Source organism: Theropithecus gelada, chromosome 12, assembly GCF_003255815.1.
Source record: "Theropithecus gelada isolate Dixy chromosome 12, Tgel_1.0, whole genome shotgun sequence".
NCBI classification, from domain to species: domain Eukaryota; kingdom Metazoa; phylum Chordata; class Mammalia; order Primates; family Cercopithecidae; genus Theropithecus; species Theropithecus gelada.
The window spans coordinates 46,291,089-46,314,252 of record NC_037680.1 but is presented as its reverse complement, the minus strand read 5'-3'; the positions used below and the strand labels follow the sequence as shown (position 1 = coordinate 46,314,252).

The window sequence follows — 23,164 nt, the reverse complement described above, 5'->3', positions numbered from 1 at the left end:
AAGACCAGCCTGGCCAACATGGTGAAACCCCGTCTCTACTAAAAATACAAAAACAATTAGCCAGGAGTGGTGGACGGCACCTGTAATCCCAGCTACTCAGGAGGCTGAGGCAGGAGAATCACTTGAACCCAGGAGGCAGAGGTTGCAGTAAGCCAAGATCACGCCACTGTACTCCAGCCTGGGCAACGTAGCAAGACTCTATCTCAAAAAAATAAACAAATAAATAAAGGTCAAAGAGTCTCAGCTACTTAAATGTATCAAATATACATCACATGCTTTAAAAGTAAATCTTCTCAGCTATAACAAAAACAATGCATTATGAGAGACTAGGGGTTGAAATAAAGTATTTTAAAGTCGTTGACATCAAAAAGTATTTACCATGATATTCACACAGAGACATGATCATAATTAAGGAACAAATGGTTACATAAAGCATACTATACACAGAAGTTGCTGAAACAGAATCTAAGAGGAATGAACATGGATGAAGCAGGAGGTCATCATCCTTAGCCAACTAATGCAGGAACAGAAAACCAAGTACCATATATTCTCACTTTAAGTGGGAGATAAATGATGAGAAAATTATGGACATAAAGGGAGAAACAACAGACCCCACTGGGGCCTGCTTGAGGATGGAGGTGGGAAACAGAAGTGAGGACCTAAAACTAAAAAGGACAGATTAGAAGCAACAGTAATGAACAAAAAAGTGGCAATATTTCAAATTATGATATCATCCTAGAAATTATTTCTAGAAGAGATTCAAAAGCCCCTGAATACACACACGTGCACACACGAACACACACACACACACACAAGGATGTCCTTCTAGCACCCAACCATAAAATACAATGTTGTTGCAATGCAGTTGTGTACAATGGAAGTCTCCACGGGAAATTCAAATGCTAATCTGGAAAGTTTAGGCCAAGATAAAAATGAATGTTACTTCTTTCCTAGACAGAGGAGAAAGCATCTATGTTGAAGATCAGCTTTTTACATATCCAGAAATAAAATTCAATTCATGAAAATAAAGTAAAATTGTTGGCAAGCCTGTTGGATACGTAATGCTAGACATGCTAAAATAATATGATGGTTCTAACCTACCACATAAATACAAACTTAAGACCACAGATTTTTGTTGTTCTAAATCAAGTCAAGATGCTTATTTTAACAAAGTGCTCTGAACAATGACCAAACCATTTCATTATGCAACAGCTGTCTAAAGTTCCTACTGGCTACAGATAGAAGACTCCCACCCAGGTGGCTTTAGCTAAAAGAAGTGCCCATTCATTCATCCATTCATATTCAACTCCTAATCCAAGAACTCGCCTTTTAATAAAAGGCCATTTCACCTCCCCACAAAATGCCCTTAAAGCAGAAAAACAGTTTCAAACTACATGTCTATTATCAATTACTTCCTTCTTTGGCATACGAAGAATTAGCATTCTTACTCCCACCATTCCCCTCCCCTATCTTCAAAATGGAATTATTACAGTTTAGTTAAAATAATAATGTTTACATGTTTTTTGAAAGTCTATTTTAAATATCAGAAAGTTTTTCCCATTTGTCATTATAACAATATGATTCTCAGAAGTTATTTTGTTACAAAACAAAAGCAAAATTTATAAGCTAACCATTTACATAATTTTTTTAATGACTCCATTTTATTTCTTTAACACACATACAGTGTTTACAATATGCTGGGCACTATGGCTCTAAGTGCTTACATATATTAACTCATTCAATCCTCATAATATTCTCATGAAATAAGTACTATTATTATCTCCATTTCACAGATAAGGAAATTTAGACATGAAGAAGTTAAGACATTTGCCCAAGGTCACACTACTAATAGGTAAAGGAGCCACAATTCAAACCCAGGCAGTCTAATTCCAGAGTCAAATTCCGACACAGCATAATAAACTGCCTCTCCAATCTGATTAAAATTCTTGAAAATTACCCGAAATGAGACTCCACAAAATGTAACATTTTGTGAAAGCCTTTTTAGAGGGGAAAAACTGTAAAATTTAAATTTTATGGTATTAAATCAATTACAAGACTTCCATAACAGAAGCCATCCCTTTAAAAGGAGTATATTTGGCTTAGTTCACATTATATTATCAACTCAAAATGAATTTCCAAAAGAAAAAAGATACATATGTTTAAATGTAATTTTATTTTTTAGATTTTAATAATTAAATGTATTAGAAATATAAAATTTAAATTGTATAAGTAACAAGATTATAAGTAAATATATGTAACAGCAATTTTTCTCTTATAAATTATGTAATAAAATATAGAAATATAATAATGATTTATTATTCATATTATTAATAAAAACTATAAAAATTGAAATTTCAAATCGATGGTCTTTTTCCCAGCACATAATTTAAAAACAATCCTTGACAAGTAAAATGTAACTTTATTATGAGACTAGAAAAACAGTTTCATTTCATAGTCTTTTAATAAATTATCCTAAACTTAGCAAAATTTTCAAAAATAATTTCATTGTACATATGAAAACTATATGGGTAAATTTGGGGATAGCTTCTGAGGAGAAATCTCTACCTCTTTCTACCCACTTTTAAACTGTGAAAAAGAAAAATGAATTATAAAGAAGAAGTAAAAATCTAGTTATAGACCTTGTTCTGTCACTAAGTAACTGTGTGATCTAGGCTTCCCAGAAGCCATTCTCGGCTTCAGTGTCCTTGTCTATAGAATTAAAAACTTAAACTACATAATGCTTACAAATATATATAGTTTTAGAACTATAAAAAAGTAAAATTATAAAAAAGTATAAAATTATAAAATTATAAAAAAGTATAAAATTATACTTTTTAAAAAGTTTTGAACTTTAAATCTCACCTCATCTGAAGAATCTACTTGTCCCAAAGTTCCTGTTGCACCTACAAAACCTTTGGAGGAGAAGAAAAATAGTTGTCCTTCATAGTTGCTACATATTGCTTTATTTTCAAATTATTCTGAGAAATACAAATATCAAAAAGCCAAGTTTTGTTATGTTAGGACACTTCATTCTAACAGTTATCTTAGCAAAGTCCAACATTTATCTTTTTTATTTATTTATTTATTTATTTTTGAGACGGGAGTCTCGCTCTGTCTCCCAGGCTGGAGTACAGTGGCGCAATCTCACCTCACTGCAATCTCCACTTCTCAGATTCAAGCGATTCTCCTGCCTCAGCTTCCCAAGTAGCTGAGTTTACAGGCGTCTGCCACCATGCCCAGCTAATTTTTGTATTTTAGTAAAGACGGGGTTTCACCATGTTCGCCAGGCTGGTCTCAAAACTCCCAACCTCAGGCTCAGGTGATCCACCCACCTCGGCCTCCCAAACTGCTGGGATTATAGGCATGACCCTCCGTACCCAGCCTCCAACATTTATCTTAAATAAGTTTGGACCAAATACGTTGATACTTCAATAGGAATGATCCAGTGAAAACTAAGATTTAATACAGTGATTACAAATGGTGTTTCAGAAGGATCTCTTTTTAGTTTTAAACCATAGTTTACTAAAATATTGAGGGAGTAAAGTTCTGGGCTACTCTTGAATAGCAACTGTACATTTTTCATGAGTTAGAACCAGAACCTTAATAAGCTAATCAAATTCCATTTAAGAAAAATGCATTCTCTTCTTTGGTCAATCTATTCTTTTTTGCCTCTAAATTTTTACTACTTTTATTATTTTTCTTAAAAATAATAATACTGTTTTGGCTCAAAATAATTTTTTCAATAATGAGTAAAGTTTGAGAGGTTTTTTTGCTTTTAACACAGAAAAGTTACTACTGTTCAAATTAAATATTTAGACAAACCTTGAACTGCCAGAGAACTAGTACCAGCAGATTGTTCCTGCACACCATATACAAGCTTATCCTCAGGATATGTAAGTCCAGAGCTCTTTAAAGCTATAAGGTACTTTTCATGACTTTTCTTTACACAAGCATTTTCTCCAAGACCTAATGAAAACAAACTTCAAATCAGAAAAAAATATTCCATTCAAAATCTCAGTATGGTCTTTTCATTAACTAATATCTATAAATAGGTGAATATTCTAATGGAGTGGGAGCCCTAGAATGAATAATACAAGATAGCTTCAGATAACATTTTTGTGCTTATGTTTAGCACTAACAATCCCAGAATACACAGTCAAATAACGAAATCTATAAAGTAGGTGAGCATCTAAAATATCCAAGGGAATGTGAGGCACAAAAATTAGTAAGACATGATCCTAGCTTTCAAGGAACCTGAAAATTACAGTAAAGAAAGTCAGAAAGTTAATATGGTAGATAATAATTATGTAGCAGAATTCACATTTGGTTTGACAGTCTGTGCTCTCGTAATACCAAGCATGCAGTTATCCAAAGCAGAGTGCTTGGGAAGGGCGTATGAAATGTTTTGTGTAACAATATACCATTCAACAATTCCAAGTTTTGGAACTTAAAACTGTGTATTAGAAAATCCTAGGCCATACAACCCAAAAACTTAAAATATCAAAAGTGAAAACATAGACATGATGGTTGTTACTGTTAAAGAAAGGAGATCACTTAGCAGCCTTGTGTTTAAAGAAAGAGAGGTAGGGCTGGGCATGGTGGCCCACACCTGTGATCCCAGCACTTTGGGAGGCCAAGGCAGGCAGATCACCTGAGGTCAAGACTCAAGACCAGCCTGGCCAACGTGGTAAAACCCTGTCTCTAAAAAAATACAAAACTTAGCTCGGTGTGATGGCGGGTACCTGTAATCCCAGCTACTTGGGAGGCTGAGGCAAGAGAATCGCTTGAACCCAGGAGGCAGAGGTTGCAGTGGGCCGAGATCATGCCACTGCACTCCAGCCTGGGTGACAGAGCAAGACTCCGTCTCAAAAAAAAAAAAAAAAGAGAGGTAGAGCATAATTATCTTATGTCGCACCAAAAGTTAGGAGACCTGGGTTCTAGTACCAACTCCAACATAAATTAATTGTGAGGTTTAAACAGGCTATTTCATTTTTCTGGGGCTCAATTTCCTCATCCATAAAACAAGAAGTTCTCTAAATAACTTCCAGCTTTAGCATTCTATGAAAATTCTACAATTTACCTTTAAGTTCTAAAAGACTCAATTTCTTATCATTATAGTAATGTATGTAAACTATAAATTTCTTCTAACATTTTACTCACCAGAAGTCAGATCTTTGTAGTTTTGTTGGTTTGTCAAAACCTGAGTAAGAACAGACCGCATTGCTCCTCCCATTTTAGTTAGGTCTTCTAAAAAGGAAATTTGAGGTTCCAAAAGTTGAAGGACCTTGTTAAGGTCCTTTTCTGATGGTCCATCAGCTGCTAAAATAAAAAAAGAAAAAAAATCAAATAAGGGTAATTTTCTTTAAAATATCTTACTAAAAATAACAGTATTCTTTTTAAATTACAATGGCTTAAATTATAGTATTTTATAATCAAAAAAGTCAATACAACAACTCTGTTTAGAAAATTGGTATCTGCCCAGCACCTAGCCAAGCAAGGGTAGACTTGTTCAGGAATTCAGTCCTTTGGAAAAAAGTAGATGGAAAAACACAGATGACCTCCTAAGGAATGAAGCACTTAATTTGTGTAAGAAGAATCTGAATACAAAAAATTAGCCGAGTGTAGTGGTGCGCGCCTGTAGTCCCAGCTACTCAGGAGTCTGAGGCGGGAGAATGGCTTAAGTCTGGAGGTGAAGGTTGCAGTGAACCGAGATCATGCCACTGTACTCCAGCTTGGGCGACAGAGTGATACCGTGTCTCAAAAACAAAAAAAAAAAAGTAGCAGCATTCGATCTGTGGGCCCTATACTTCCACATATATAAATGTCATCATGAGATCATTTCAAAAAAAGATAATATTTAAGAAAAAGTTTAGATCACATCCTAAAATAAAACAAGATATAATTCAAATACATTGAGAGTAGTATAAGACTATTAGGACAAAATTATGTCAAATTTAAACCTGTATAACAAATAACCTATCCCCTATAATATTCCAAAAATACAGATACATGTTAGCTGAAGGGCAAGCAACTAAAATGAAAGATAACTTTTCATAAACATGAATAACTATTAAAAACAAAAAACAGGCAAATAGAGATGGAAAGAAAGAAAAGAAGCTTGGACAACAACTGAAAAAGAATATTAAAGATGAAAAATATAGAGAGGTTTTACAGAAGCCGAGGTCTAAAAGGAAGGAAATGAATAAAGAGATTTATAGCTTAACCATAATTGTTTTTAAAACAAAAACAAACAAATGAATAAAACCACACTTATAAAAGAGGTAATAGAGAACCTGTGTGCCCAGGAAAGGGGATGTCCATTTCATTCAACATTTATTCAGAATCTCAAAACCTACTTTCTCAGTGTAAAGTGAATGTCATATATTATCCAACTTTATATTCTCCCCAGTGACTTATATATTAATATAACAGATGTTTACTGTTCGCTGTAGGTTTTCAAGGGCTCTGAAACAAATTCTAATACAGATCTAAGGATTATAGGATAAATGAGAAACAGAATTGAAAGAAATTGGGAAACCACAAGATCTCTGAGCTTTCATTACCTTGGATTGGTTATTGCAAGTCTTTTCTTTAATTTCTTTAATTTTAAACAGTAATTTCTACACACAAACAGCTGAATTTTGGCTGGGCACGGTGGCTCACGCCTGTAATCCCAGCACTTTGGGAGGCCAAGGTGGTGGATCACCTTGTGAGACCAGCTTGGCAACACGGTAAAACTCCACCTCTACTAAAAATACAAAAACTCAGCCAGGCGTGGTGGCAGGCGCCTGTAATCCCAGCTATTTGGGAGGCTGAGGCAGGAGAATCACTTGAACCCGGGAGGTGGAGGTTGCGGTGAGCTGACATCACACCACTGCACTCCAGCCTGGGCAATAAGAGCGAAACTCCGTCTCAAAAAAAAAAAAAAAAAAAAAAAAAAGGCAGAATTTTTTTTGCACAGACAGAAATTAATGCTGAGCAGTAGTAGTAATATAAGGAAGAAACTTCCATGAACCTACATTCATGCAGGTCATCTTTAGATAAAAAATGCTTCCATTTTTCCCTTCATATTTTCAGATAACAGATAATTAAAAAGCTATGTACCTATGTTGTCTATGTTTTACAACTGTTATGTCAACAAAAATATAACACACTTTCGTGTGAAGTACTCTTGGATTAAACTAATGATAAGCTTTAAGGTTCTTATAACAAATAATTTCTATTTCTAAAATAGGACACCTGTAATACAAAACATAAATTCCCAAAAAAGTCTGCTAACTAGTATATAAGAAATAATGCAGAAGGCTATTTCAATAACCCAGCTAGTAACTGGTTCCTTCATTCCGAAGAGACAGTAATTTGGAACCAAATCAAAATAATATTTTTCTCTATATATTCTTTTTTCTTTTCTTTTTTTTTCTGGGGGGCGGGGTGGGGCACAGGGTCTCACTCTGTCACCCAGACTGGAGTGCAGCGATGTAATCATAGCTCACTGCAGTCTTGAGCTCCTGAGCTCAAGGGATCCTCCTGCCTCAGTCTCCCAAGTAGCTAGGACTACAGGCACGTGCCACCACCACACCTAGCTAACTTTTAAAAATGTTTGCAAAGACAGGGTCTCTATGTTGCCTAGCTGGTCTTGAACTCCTGGCTTCAAGCAATCCTCCTGCCTCAGCTCCCCAAAGTGCTGGGATTACAGGTATGAACCACCATGCCCAGCTTATTTTTCTGTATTTTAAGATATATTCTCTATTAAGTAGAAGTACTTAACAAAGGATTGTATGTTTTTGTTTTAAATGTACAAATAAGGAAGTATAATGGTTTGCTCACAATAAAGATAACAAGACAGTTTTAGAAATGAGGATATTATATAACATACCCCTACACTTTAAGGATGGAGATAGAAGATGAAAATGTGTGCCACAGTTTCAAAATGAATATAAAGTTATTTATAGTACTAAATAATTTTAAAACTCTAAAAATAATGCAAAATGTAATCTCTTATAGAAAAGAAATGCAGGTTATCATTAGAAAGGTAAAAAAATCATAAAAAGTTAATAAATTTGATTCATACTACTAATGAATATCTATAATTCACAATGTCAGACTGAGAACTTTTAATAGATACCTAAATCCAAATATTTACCTAACTGAAGTATGTTAATCAAGATTGTGATTAAATCTTAAAAAGTAAGAAGAACACCTGTAATTTATTTTCTCTTTTAAATATTAACATGATGATTACATACCCATATATTCTACCAGTAATCTGGAAGTCAGCAATTTGACCCTATCATAAGTTACTATATAATATACATGAAGAAAAAATATATACAGACCTCTAAAAAAAAAGGTGATAAAACATTTTATCTTCTAAAATCTAAGTTAAATTCAAACATTTCCAGGAATTCTCAATTCTGATTTATCATATTATTGTAAATAAAGTCACGTTAACCCCACAAAATGGTTACTTCCTCATCTGCAAAAGCTCAAATAAGTTTGATCAAAAACATTTATGACCCCAGAAGCAGAAAGCACGAAACTAGGTCAACTACAACGTATCTATAAGGTTATATAATTTATCTTTAGTGTGTTTCTATTCAGTCCGTATAGTCATCTCTTTTTAAATGTTAAGCAAAAAAATGATATCTGAAAAAATTCACCTCATAATTAATGCTAAAAGTTCATAAATTTATAATTTAAAAAGAGTACTAATAAGAAGTAGATTAAAACATACCTGGTTCATTATAGCCTTCTCTTAAGTACTGAATAAGACAAAATATAAATCTTGGAAGAACAAATTCAGACATCATCAGTAAGTCTTTAGGGACACAGGGAATATTTGAACTTGATTTAATTTGATGCCTTTTGCAAAACCTGTAATACGAAAAAGAAAAAAATTAACAGTAATGTCTAATCAGTTAAAAATATATTATTTCTATTTACAATATTCATAAATAGAATACAGGCCAGTAAATCCTTCTTTATGATTTTTAAGGTACCAGGTTAAAAAAATGTAATTTTAATCAGTGTTTATATAAAAATGGCACTCAGGTATATTTTTCCCAAGAAAAGACCATACTATTAATAGTTAAATTCCAACTAGAATACAAAAAGAAACTCTCATTACAGAGCACATTTTTAACTGAAATTTATTCCTTTCAAGTACCACTTTATGACCTCCACTCTTTTAAACCATTAAGTACAAGTTGATCACTTCCAAAGCATTTACATTTTTCCTATTTCTAACTTATTGCATTAATGAATAGGTAAGTGATACAAAAACTTGAAGTTTATTTTAAAAGTTTTTATGTTTAAGTGTATACATTCCTTCTAATCTTGTTTATATTCATTCTATTTTTCTTTTTCTTTTTCTCTTTGAGGAGTCTTAGTCTGTTGCCCAGGCTGGAGTGCAATGGCACAATCTAGGCTCACTGCAACCTCTGCTTCCCAGGTTCAAGCAATTCTCCCACCTCAGTCTCCCAAGTAGCTGGGACTACAGGTGTGCACCACCTCACCAGCTAAGTTTTTTTATTTTTAGTAGAGAGGGGGTTTCACCATGTTGGTTGGCCAGGCTGGTCTTGAACTCCTGACCTCAGGTGATCCGCCCACCTCAGCCCCACAAAGCACTGGGATTACAGGCCACTGCGCTTGGCCTATATTCATTTTCAAGTATGATTGGTATGCTCGAGCAAAAATGAAGTAAACTATTCTTTTTTTTTTTTTTCCCCCTTAAAGACAGGGTCTTGCTTTGCCACCCACATGCATCCTAGAAGTCCTGAGCTCAAGCAATCCTCCCACCTCAACCTCAGGCATGCACCACTATGCCTGGCTAATTTTTTTTATTTTTACTTTTTGTAGAGACAGGGTCTTGCTACATTGCCAAGGCTGAAGTACAACTCTTGGCCTCTAGCAATCCTCCAGCCTTGACTTCCCAAAGTACTGGGATTGTGAGCCACTGTGCTCCACCCTGAAGAAAACTATTCTATAGTCAATATCCAAATAATCACAAATAAGTTATTCTGTGACCAAACATATAGTTACCACATTAAACATATAAAATGCCTAGAAATAAGTAGAAAGTTAGAGAAGCTATTTAAGCTGTAAAATATAAAAGATCTGAATGAACAGAGAAAAACCATATTCCTAAACAGAAAAATTGATTTTTTTTTTTTAAAGACAGTTTTGGCCAGGCACGGTGGCTCACGCCTGTAATCTCAGCACTCTGGGAGGCAGAAGCTGGTGCATCACCTGAGGTCAGGAGTTTGAGACCAGCCTGGTCAACAGGGTGAAACGCTGTCTCTACTAAAAACACAAAAATTAGCCAGGCATAGTGGCATGTGCCTGTAGTCCCAGCTACTCGGGAGGCTGAGGCAGGAGAATCGCTTGAACCCAGGAGGCAGAGGTTGCAGTGAGCCAAGACCATGTGACTGCACTCCAGCCTGGGTGACTGAGTGATGCTCTGTCTCAAAATGATAATAATAATAATAATAATAATAATAATAATAATAAAAGACAGTTTCCCCCAGACTTAATGCCATCAGATTTACATCCCAATGGAATTAATCACAAACTAATTCTAAAGTTCAAATGGAAGAGCGTATTTGTGAAAAATACTATTAAAGCCTAAAAAAAAAAAAAGGTTAATGGTAATGAACTAGACCTTAAAGCACAGTACAAAATTATTTTAATTAAAATTCTGTGGTAATGTGCCAACATCAATGGACCACAATGGGCCAGGCATGGTGGCTCATGCCTGTAATCCCAGCATGCTGGGAGGCCAAGGCAGAAGGATCACGTGAGGCCAGGAGTTCAAAACCAGCCTAGGTGACATACCAAGACCCAGTCTACCAAAAAAACTTAAATAATTTAAAATGAACAACAATGAAGTCCAGAAAAAGAATATACAAATTTGTGATGAATGTGACATCTCAAATCAATATGGTGGGAAGAAGACTTAATAAACTACGTTAGGACAAAATTTACTATTATTTCAATGCAGGAAGCAAATTTGATTCCTATCTTATACTATATACAAAATATATTCCATATACATTAAAAATCAAATGTAAGCAATGGAGCCTGGAAGATAATTAAGTATTTTCCTACATTATCTGAGAATATAGAAAGCCTAAGTTAAGACTTAAAACCAAAAGCCACAAAAGAAAGAAAAGAAACTGACTATGCAAATCAAAAGTTTCTACACAGAAGACAGTAACAAACTGGAAAAAATATTTATAATATATAAATGAGATAAAAGATTAATATCTATGACTACAAACACTCAAAAATGGATAAGAAAAATAAAACAATTCAATAGAAAAATAAAGCAAGGTCATGAACAATTCACAAAACAAGTACCAAAGAGCCAATAAACAAATGGAAAGATGTTCCAGTTTTCTCTAATAAAGCAATGAATTTTATTAAAACAAAAAATGAATAACTGGAGAAACCATTTTGTGGTATCTAGTGAAATAACTGACTTATGCAATGGAGCCATTAGAGGAAAGCTTGAGGGGAAATTTTCATTACAGTTACTTACAGTTCATTACAGTTCTTTGGTTCATTATAGTTAATTTTATTAGGTGTGGTAACAATACTGTGGTTAAATAAGAAAAAGATCTAACTATCACATCCTTATCAATCTGCTGGGCGAGGTGGCTCACACCCGTAATCCCAACACTTTAGGAGGCTGAGGCAAGTGGACTGCTTGAGGTCAGGAGTTCGAGACCAGCCTGGCCAACATGGTGAAGCCCTGTCTCTACTAAAAAATCCAAAAAATTAGCTGGGCATGGTGGCACACGCCTGTAGTCCTAGCTACTCAGGAGGCTGAGGCAGGAGAATCACTTGAACCTGGGAGGCAGAGGTTGCAGTGAGCCAAGATCGTGCCACTGCACTCAAGCCTGGGTGACAGAGCAAGACTCCATCTCAAAAAAAAAAAAAAAAAAAAATCAATCTTAGTATCATCAGAGGTTTAAAAACAAAACAAAACAAAACAAAAAAGCAGAGACACTGTGATGTGAGTAAAGCACACAACACCATTTATGAAATGTTCTTATCAAACAAATTGAACTTGAATGACACCATGTCTCCAGAACTAACATTCATTTACAAGAAGTATGAGAGATAAAGGAACATGTTAAATGACACCACAAAAAAGCAAATAGACAAATGGAGAATGTGAGACATTATACAGTACAACTGACCCAGTTTCTGTAACCTGTCAGTGACAGAGGGGAATAAAGGGGTATGAGGGCTACTCTAGGTTAAAAAGAGGCTTGAGACACCCAATAAGCACATGCAATATGTAAACCAATTCTAACACACCGACTCTGAAAGGAATTTTTGGAAGGCATTTTTTAGTCTTTCACAAAGGAAATTCCTTTCTGGGGGAATCTTATTATAAACTGGGTACTAGTTCATTACAGTTGATTTTATTAGTGTGATAATGCAATTGTGGTTATACAAGAAAATGTTCATGTTTATTTGATGATACAGGAATTATTTTATGTGGGTGTGACAATAACAGCACTGTGATTATCACTAAAAAGTGAATTCCTGGCTGGGTGCAGTGGCTCATGCCTGTAATCCCAGTACTTTGGGAGGCCAAGGCAGGCAGATCACTTGATGTCAGGAGTTCAAGACCAGCCTGGCCAATACAGCAAAGCCCTGTTTCTACTAAAAACACAAAACTTAGACAGGCGTGGTGGTGTGCACAAGAATCACTTGAACCCAGGAGGTGGAGACTGCAGTGAGCTGAGATCATGCGCCACTTCACTCCAGCCTGGATAACAGAATAAGACTGTGTCTTAAATAAAAATAAAAAATAAAAAAAAAGTAAATTCCCTGTCTTTTAGACAGAGATAGGGACTTACAGATGAAATGCTCTAATATATGGGACCTTCAAAATAATCTGGTGAGATAAAGGGAAGTAGATGGGAGTATACCAAGAGCAGCTCTGAATTGCTACTTGTTGAAACTGAGAGATAAATGAGGTTTCATTATGTTATGTTCATGAAACAGAATATGGATCGATATCGAAGTCAATGAAGTACTCTCTTCTGATGTTTAAGGAATTCATTTAAAAGATTGTAATTTAAATTTGTCTTTCAGTCAAAAATGACAACAAGGGATTTTTCCCCTAATAAAAAGATCCTACTAGTTAGGCTCATTGTGCTGACTGCTTTTATATATGTTTTAAATTTTCTATACTAAAAAACTAAAAATCTTAAAAAGAAAAAAAAATTCCCTACTCTTTAAAGATGAATGCTGAAGCATGTCTGTGTAAAATAACATGATTTGGGGGACTTGTTTTAAAATACTTCCGAGAAAGGGAAAAAAGAGCAGTTGAAGCGAATGTGACTAAAATCTTTAAAAATGTTGAGTCTGCATCATTAGCACAGGAAGGTTCAACGCCCTGTTTTTGCATATGTTTGGAAATTTTCATAATGTAAAAAGTTTTTCATCTTGCAGATCAGGAAAGATTCACTTTACTAATTCATTGAAAGCATGTTCAGAAATTTTTGTTGTACACATGAAGTGTAAACAGGTCGAGTTTTTGTTGGCACTTGACCATATCCATTAAAATTTTAAATGTTCATAACACAAGCTTAGCATTTCTATTTCTATGAATTTATTATACAGAAATACTCTGAAATATACTTACAAAGATGTTCATTATACCTGCATTTAGAATATAAAAAAGTTTAAAATGCATGCATTTAATCATAGAAGAAAAGTAAAACAAACTATGGCAGATCCATAACATACTTTGATTTTTACAAAAATGAGGTGGAATAATAAGTGCTAAAGTATAATTATATCTAAGATAAATGAAGTGAGAAATGAATTGTATAGAAGTATACACATTTAATCTCTTCTATAAATACAATTTTAGAGAAGGGGAAAGAAACGTTAATATATATAAGAAGAAAAATATTTTCAGAAATATATACCAAACTTTGTAGAAATTAACTGAGAGTATGATATGTTATACTTTCACTTACAATGTTAATTCTACCTATAATGTTTGAATTTTATATAACAAACATATATACAACCTTGTAATCAAAAGGAAAAATTTAAGCCCAAAACAAAAAATAAGTTATGCCATATATTTGGTTTTAGTTCCACAATTTAAAACATCATTGGTATTCTTTTTTGCTTCAAGGACCCTTTTGAGAATCTAATGAAAGTTACAACTCTTAAGAAAATACATACATAAATGCAAAATAAAAGTTAGCATGTTCACACTCTGCTGAAGTCTATCTACCCTTAAGGTAGGGCTTTTAATTGTTAGGTCAGCAGATGACAGAGCAGAGAGACGGATTTTCCTTGGTCCTCAAGGCAGACACACAGGCAGAGCCTGAGCAGCCTCCTCAGTTGCCTCTGTGTCCCATCCAAATACTATTTTCCATATCTGCCATATTATGATAAAGGGTAGGAAGCATCACACCTTAAGGTTCAAACCTTGATTTAAAAGAAAAAATGAATTTAAGAACTTCTTCCAGTCCAGGCACATTTGCTCACACCTGTAATCCCAGCACTTTGGGAGGCCGAGGTGGGCGACTGACTTGAGATCAGGAGTTCAAGACCAGCCTGGCCAACATGGTGAAACCCCGTCTGCACTAAAATTACAAAAATTAGCCAGACATGGTGGCATACACCTGTAATCCCAGCTATTCAGGAAGCTGAGGTAGAGAATCGCTTGAACTCAGGAGGCGGAGGTCGCAGTGAGCTGAGATCTCGCCACTGCACTCCAGCCTGGATGACAGAGCAAGGCTTCATCTCAAAAGAAAAAACAACAACAACAACGAAAAACTTCTTCCAGCTGGGACACACAATATCTAAATAAAATCAAGTACACTTTTTTAAAGCTATATTTTCATAAAAGCTTTTTTTTTTTTTGGAGACACAGTCTCAACTCTGTTGCCCAGGTTGGAGAAATCAAGTACCCTTTTTAAAAGCTATATTCACATAAAAGCTTTTTTTTCTTTTTTCTTTTCTTTGAGACACAGTCTCACTCTGTTGCCCACGCTGGAGTGCAGTGGCACAATACCGGCTCACTGCAACCCCCGCCTCCCAGGTTCAAGCAATTCTCCTGCATCAGCCTCCCAAGGAGCTGAGACTACAGGTGCCCGCCACCACACCCATCTAATTTTTTGTATTTTTAGTAGAGATGGGGTTTCGCCATGTTGGCCAGGCTGGTCTCAAACTCCTGACCTCACGTGATCCACCTGCCTTGGCCTCCCAAAGTGTTGGGATTACAGGCGTGAGCCACCGTGTCCTGCCTTTGTAAAAGCTTTTAAAGATAAAGGAGAACCTGGCCTGTGTGACAGATTAAAGAGCTAGCTGTGATCTAAGACAACTTAATTAAGAAGCCTGCAAGCATAAATGTGAAGGACAGAAAATGGATGAAACGAAAGCCAGGAGAGAAGAATAGGAAAACATAATTGGGCACAAAACTGAAGGATGTACTAAAAGAATTGACAGCTAGAAAGCAGAAAGAGAAAGGATTAGAAAGCACAGAAAGCTCTCCTTAGACACTTTGTGCAGGAAAGAAACCAATTCCAAAGAGCAACTGAGTAAAGAAAAATCTGAACACAGTACGAAGTAGCTAAGCCAAAGGAACAGTAAGAATGGTCTAAGTAATTTCGAGACTGAGGTTACAGAAGTGTATTAGAAGACTGGAGATTAAAAACTTAATGGTCAAAAAATTTAAAAAAAAAAAAATCATACTCTGGCAACTAGTTTGAGTACGGCAGAACTGTCCAATGTGGATGTAACATACTGTAAGGCTGACGAACAATACCGGTTTTTGTAATTCAGGCTGAGCATGGTGTGGGGGACTGACCATTTAACATAGCAGATGCTCAATAAAGACTTGATAATACTCAGTTTGAGGCAGGAAGATTGCCTGAGCCCAGGAATTCATGACCAGCTTGGGCAATATAGCATGACCCTGTCTCTTTAAAAAATCTTTTTTAAAATTACTATTAACATTTCATCAAGTCCTAGAAAAAGACTTGCTGGAACAAAGAATTAATTAACAGAACAAAAAAGAAAATTTTTTTTTTTTTGACACAAAATCTCACTCTGTTGCCCAGGCTGGAGTGCCATGGCATGATCTCGGCTCACCGCAACCTCAGCCTCCCGGGTTCAAGCGATTCTCCTGCCACAGTGTCTGGAGTAGCTAGAATTACAGGCGTGTGCCATGATGCCTAGCTAATTTTTTTTGTTTGTTTTCTTGGGTTTTTTTGAGACAGAGTCTCGCACTGTCGCCCAGGCTGGAGTGCAGTGGCGCAATCTTGTTTCACTGCAAGCTCCGGCTCCTGGGTTCATGCCATTCTCCTGCCTCAGCCTCCCAAGTAGCTGGAACTACAGGCACCCACCACCACACCCAGCTAATTTTTTTGTACTTTTTTTAGTAGAGACGGCGTTTCACTGTGTTAGCCAGGATGGTCTCGATGTCCTGACCTCATGATCCACCTGCCTCGGCCTCCCAAAGTGCTGGGATTACAGGCGTGAGCCACCGTGCCGGCTTTTTTTTTGTATTTTTAGTACAGACAGGGTTTTGCCATGTTGGCCAGGCTGGTCTCGAACTCCTGACCTCAAGTGATCTGCCTGCCTTGGCCTCCCAAAGTGCTGGGATTACAGGCGTGAGCCACTGCGCCTAGCCAACAAAATTATTTTAAGGGCATCCAATTAAATAATAATCTGGGACCCATTTAATAATCCCAGTTGTTCAAATTTTTTTTGAAGAGCTACTACATGCCTGGAACCTGGGCCCTGGGAATATAGAGGCCTTGTCCTCATGGAGCTAACTTTCTGAGGGAGGAGGAAAGAGAGAAACAAGAAAATAAATATGGAAATATCTGATAGTAATAAATTCTACAAAATTATTTCTAGCCTGGGCAACACTGCAAAACCCCATCCCTACAAAAAATACAAACATTAGCCAGATGTGGTGGTGTGCACCTGTAATCCCAGCTACTCAGGAGGCTGACGTAGGAGGATCACTTGAACCTGGGCGCAGGAGGTTGCAGTAGAGATCGTCCCGTTGTACTCCATTCTGGGTGACAGGGTAAGATCCTGTCTCAAAAAAAAAAGAAAAGAAAAAGTATTTGACAGCACCATATATAAAAAGTATCCATGAGACTCCTTTAGATTGGGTTTGTCAGGGAAGGTCTTTCTGAAGAGGTGATATTTAGGCTACAGGCCAAAATGACATGAAGGAGGTAGGCTAGACATGCAAAGCTCTGGGAGAGTTAAGGGAGAAAGTTTGCTATTTTTACTTTGTGTGTTTAGATTGTACCAATTCAACTATCAAGAAATTTACTTCATTTAGAACACCTAAATTGATCCTAAAATTCATGTCACTTCATCAGCAATGACTAAGCCTACAGGTAGAACCAATAAGTCAAGTAAGCTAACCAAAAGACACCAGTAAAATCAGTCAAAAGACCTGACAAATGAAACTGCATATAAACATGTATTAACAATCTCTCCCCAAATGAACAGGAGAAGGGCTTTCTAGACAACTGGTATAGCTCCAAATTAAAAATGAGGCAGGAAGTAATACATTCACATTAGCAGTTCAGAGGTCACAGATAACTTTCTTCAAGGAACCCAACAGATTTGCAAGATTAAGAAGGTTAAATAGTCCTTAGTGGGGAAGGATGTTACAGCAATAATAGAATGATCAAATAGAACTACAAAAATAGTAGACAAAATGACTTCTCTATATTTTGTTTGACATCATCTTTTTAAAATTTTTCACTGAAGCACACTGATAAAAAATTGCCTAAAAGGTAAGTATGCAACTCAACAAAATATCACTAAATGAACATACTCACGTAAACGCCAACGCCAATTCAAGATCAAGAAACACAACATTACCCCCCAGAAACTCTCCTTATGATTCTTCTGAAATCAAATTTAAATGACTAAAAGCAAACTTCCTGGACTGTGGGAGAAGTAGAGGAGAGAAGAAACAAAAGGTGGGGCGGTTCTGGTGCTCTCTTTGCAAGTTACTGATATTCGGTGGGGAGAAAGAGGGCAAGGAGAGGTCAATTCAAATAATGAAACCAAATTTTTCAAGAATTTGAAAAGTATGTGAGATAATAAGCTCCCCTACAGATGTTCTTTGGCAAGAACATGCCATTCTCAACTTACTACACACATTACACATTATTTTGCAACAAATTATACACATACACATTATTCTGCATATAATTTTGGATAATTCATGGAGATTCCTGGAGAGTCATACCACCCCCCCAATGTTAAACGCCCTGATGATATAATCTGTGCCCTTCATCTGGCAGGTGGGGAAATCTCAGAAACATTAAATGACATACCTAACTAAACTTTAACAAAATTATCAAAAGATATTTAGGATACAGGCCAAAATGACATAAAAGGCATACCATAAACATATATGATATCTACCTAAACAAATCTACATATTTAATATGATCCTGTGAAAATAACAGTAAGGAATAAACAAGCTGATTCTAAACTTTATACGGAAAAATAAACAAGAATCGCTAAGAAAATTAAAAAAAAACAAGAGTAATAAAAGTCAAGTAGCTTTATCAGAGATGAAAATTTATTTTAAAGTTAAAATCATCAGAAGTATTGATTCCAGCCTTTAGGAAGCTAACATTCTATAGGACAGAAATAGACAATGACGATGAATACAATTAAGTAAACTACAAAGCAGAGAAAGGGAGATCAGAAATTCAGTTCCAAATTCACCTATACATATTCCTGGGCCATTTTCCTAGATATATATTTCTACATCTCTCATAGGAAGGACTAAAGTACAGCTCCATCCTATGTCTAAAACTGCTAGATAAATGGTAAGAACTAAAAGAAAAAACTTTAAATTCCATCTACATGGGTTTAAATAGTATTTAGTGGACCCTAAAGTACCAGAAAAGCAAAAAAAAATTTTATGAAAACTAAAAATTTTAAATTACAGCATGCACATAAGATCAGAAAACTTGAAAGTAAAAATAGAGATGTTGTAAACCTATTAAACTATTAAGACAGTAAATATACATTGAAACCTTGAAGCAGAAACAAAACAGTATGGTAATGGTACATGAAAAATAATATGGGTCCAGAAATAGAACCAAATACATGTGGAATTTATAATAAAGGTAAAATTCAAATCTATGCAGAAAACAGGGCTTAATCAGAGAAATGATACTGAGATATTTGGGTAAACCAGTCAAGTTGGGGTAGGCGGGAGGATCTTCCTCACATCTTATACCTCGATAATAAATTCTAAACATATCAAAAAGGTAAATGTAAAATGTGAAATCGTTAGAGTGCTAGACCCAACTTGGTGTGAGAAGAGTTACTTAGTAATTGTGTAGAAGAGACAGTTTAAGTATGACAAAATCTAAAAGTCACTAGATTTTGCTTATTAATTACATAAACATAAAAGATTAAAAACCATAAAATTAATAAACATAAAAATCGACAAGAAAAAATTTCTGTATAAAAATAAATGCCCATGGGCTTCTGTTTTTCTTTTTTTTTTTTTTTTTTTTTTGAGACGGAGTCTCACTCTGTCACCCAGGCTGGAGTGCAGTGGCCGGATCTCAGCTCACTGCAAGCTCCGCCTCCCGGGTTCACGCCATTCTCCGGCCTCAGCCTCCCAAGTAGCTGGGACTACAGGCGCCCGCCACCTCGCCCGGCTAGTTTTTTGTATTTAATAGAGACGGGGTTTCACCGTGTTTGCCAGGATGGTCTCGATCTCCTGACCTCGTGATCCGCCCGTCTCGGCCTCCCAAAGTGCTGGGATTACAGGCTTGAGCCACCGCGCCCGGCTGTTTTTCTTTCTTTTTTTTTTTTGAGACAGAGTCTTGCTCTGTCATCTAGGCTGGAGTGCAGTGGCACGATCTCAGCTCACTGCAACCTCCGCCTCTCGGGTTCCAACGATTCTCCTGCCTCAGGCTCCCAAGTAGCTGGGATTACAGGTGCCTGCCACTACGCCCAGCTAATTTTTGTATTTTTAGTAGAGACAGGGTTTCACCATGTCGGTCAGGCTGGTCTCGAACTCCTGACCTCGTGATCTGCCTGCCTTGGCCTCCCAAAGTGCTGGGCTTACGGTCATAAGTCACCACACCCGGCCGGCATTTGTTTTTGAAAAGACGAGTAGGAAAAAAGGTTTGCAACCCATAACTGGTCAAAGAGTTTGTGATGGTTAATATTGAATATCAACTTGATTAGATATAAAGTATTGTTCCCGGGTGTATCTGTGAGGGTGTTATCCAAGGAGATTAACATTTGAGTCAGTGGACTGGGAGAGGCAGACCCACCCTCAATCTGGGTGGACAACATCTAATAAGCTGCCAGAGCAGCTAGAAAAAAGCAGGCAGGAGAAGATGGAAGACCAGATTTGCTGAATCTTCCAGACTTCATCTTTCTCCTGTGGTGGATGCTTCCCGCCCTTGAACATCAGACACCAAGTTCTTCAGCTTTTGGACTCTTCGACTTACACTGGTGGTTTGCCAAGGGCTCTCGGGCCTGTGGCCACACACTGAGGACTTTACAACAAACCATTGGAAAGTCCCTACTTTCGAGGTTCTGGGACTTGGACTGATCCACCACTGGCTTCCTTGCTCCTCAACTTGCAGATGGCCTATCGTGGGACTTTACCTTGTGATCGTGTGAGTCAATTCTCCTTAATAAACTCCATCTCATATATTCATATATCCTATTAGTTCTGTCCCTCTAGAGAACCCTGACTAATATAGGGCTATTTTTCCTAAGACAATCCAAGAGAAAATGAGAAAAAGAAATACCAATCGTTCTTAAACATATGAAAAGATGCTCAAGTCAGTCAATAAACACATTAAAACTATACTGAGGAATAAAAACAGACAAAAAAACTCACACTGAGAAAAAACTTGTCAAGATGGAGTAGCAAGGAGCAAATTTACTCCCTCATCTTAATTAGAAAATTGGGGAGGATGCTGGGGGGGGCGTGGGCAGGTAATGTATGGAACAATGGTTTTCAAACATTAGACAATAGGCAGTGCAAGACTATGACCCTTAAGAGAAAAGAAAGAAAAAGGTGAGCCCCAGACCTACACCTACTGCTCAGAGGCACTTTCCAAACTGCAACAAAAGGGAGGTGGAACCCAAAGAGAGCCCTGTGGCCTCAGTGAGTTGAGAAAACAGAGATAGAACTCAGGGATGTTAAGGTAGCTAGAATTTGAAGGACTGAAAGGGAGCTCTGGAGACATGCAAACAGACCCCCTAAGTCTTTGGCTGAGTGGAATTTTGGCTCTCGTAAGTGGAAACACTCAAGGCTAGGGTAAAAACAATCACAAAGGAATGGGCAAAAGAATTACCAAGAATGACACAGAGCTGGGAACAGTTCATGTTCCCAACAGCGAGAATGGCGAAACCTCAAAATATATGGGAATCACGTAGAATCTTCTGAAGGGCACTGTACTACCAGTGCAGATAAATTCACTCAAGACTAAAGGTTGCTCTGAACCCACACTAATATAGCTTAAAGATAAGCCCTGAGTCCAAGTAACTTATCTGCACTGCAGAACAAAATCCAAACCTAAGGAATACAACTTAATCCACAATCAACAACATAAAGTGCAGAAATTCTGGCGCACAATCAATGTTTTCTAGGCATGCAAAAACAAACAAAAAACAAAAACAGGAAAATATCACCCATAACCAGCAGAAAAATTAACAGACATAGACCCAAAAGTGATGGAGATAATGAGACTAACAAACCTATTTTCCATATGTTCAAGAAGAGAAAGGACAGAAACGAAAGCATAATGACGGAAATAGAAGATATAAAATAGAACTGTATCAAACTTGTAGATTAAAAAATAAGGCCAGGCGCAGTGGCTCACGCCTGTAATCCCAGCACTTTGGGAGGCCAAGGCGGGCAGATCACAAGGTCAGGAGATCGAGAACATCCTGGTCAATGTGGTGAAACCCCGTCTCTACTAAAAAAATACAAAAATTAGTCGGGTGTGGTAGCGTGCCCCTGTAGTTCCAGCTACTCAGGAGCCTAAGGCAGAAAATCGCTTGAACCCAGGAGGCAGAGGTTGCAGTGAGCCAAGATCGCACCACTGCACTCCAGCCTGGGCAATAAGAGTGAAACTCCGTCCCAAAAATAAATAAATAAATAAAATATCGGCAGTGAAGAATACACCAGATAATTAACAGTAGAATGACACTAGAAAAACAGATCAATGAATTTAATGACAGAGCAATAAAAATTATCGAAAATAAAACACAGAGACTAAAAAAGTAAACAGAACCTCAGTGAACTGTGGGATAATAACAAGGTGGTCTTGCATTATACTGGAATACCAAAAGAGAAGGAGGGGAGACAAAACAAATATCTAAAGAATTAGTGGCTGAAATTTTTCCAAATTCATTAAAAACTAAAATTGCATATCCAAAATACTCAAACCTCAAACAGAATAAATATTTTTTTAAGAGCCATGCTGAGGGCCAGGCGTGGTGTGTCACGCCTGTAATCCCAGCAGTTTGGGAAGCCGAGTCAGGTGGATCACAAGGTCAGGAGATCAAGACCATCCTGGCTGGCATGGTGAAACACCATCTCTACTAAAAATACAAAACATTAACCAGGCATGGTGGTGGTGGGGGCCTGTGGTCCCCACTATTCAGGAAGCTGAGGCAGGGGAATGGTGTTAACCCGGGAGGAGGAGTTTGCAGTGAAGCCGAGATTGCCTCACTGCACTCCAACCTGGACGACAGGGTGAGACTCCATCTCAAAAAAAAAAAAAAAAAAAAAAAAAAGCCATACTGAGGCACATGATAACTAAATAGCTGAAAACCAGTGATTGGGAGAAAATCATCAAAGTAACCAGAAGAAACTGACTGACTCATTATATACAAAGGAACAGATACAAATAACAGCAGACTTTTTGTAAAAAATTATGCAAGCCAGAACAAAACGGAGAGAGATTTAAAGTACTAAATGAAGCCAGGCACAGTGCCTCACACCTGTAATTCCAGCAGTTTGCGAGGCCAAGGTGAGTGGCACTTGACTTCAGGAGCTCAAGACCAGCCTGGCCAACATAGTGAAACCCCGTCTCTACTAAAAACACAAAAATTAGCTGGGCGTGGTAGAGGGTGCCTGTAATCC

The 23,164-nt window shown here is 36.9% G+C and overlaps 1 protein-coding gene across 1 annotated transcript in view; it reads right to left on the bottom strand.

Annotated features, from left to right (window-relative positions):
- UBR3 (ubiquitin protein ligase E3 component n-recognin 3) overlaps positions 1-23,164 on the bottom strand; it is a 229,601-nt gene that overhangs the window by 173,564 nt on the left and 32,873 nt on the right. The window contains exons 2-5 of the mRNA XM_025403952.1: positions 8,735-8,874; positions 5,161-5,319; positions 3,823-3,966; positions 2,863-2,912 (exon numbers count right to left, since the gene is read on the bottom strand). Coding sequence (XP_025259737.1) covers positions 2,863-2,912; positions 3,823-3,966; positions 5,161-5,319; positions 8,735-8,874 — 493 coding nt within the window. The remainder of the gene's footprint in view (positions 1-2,862; positions 2,913-3,822; positions 3,967-5,160; positions 5,320-8,734; positions 8,875-23,164) is intronic.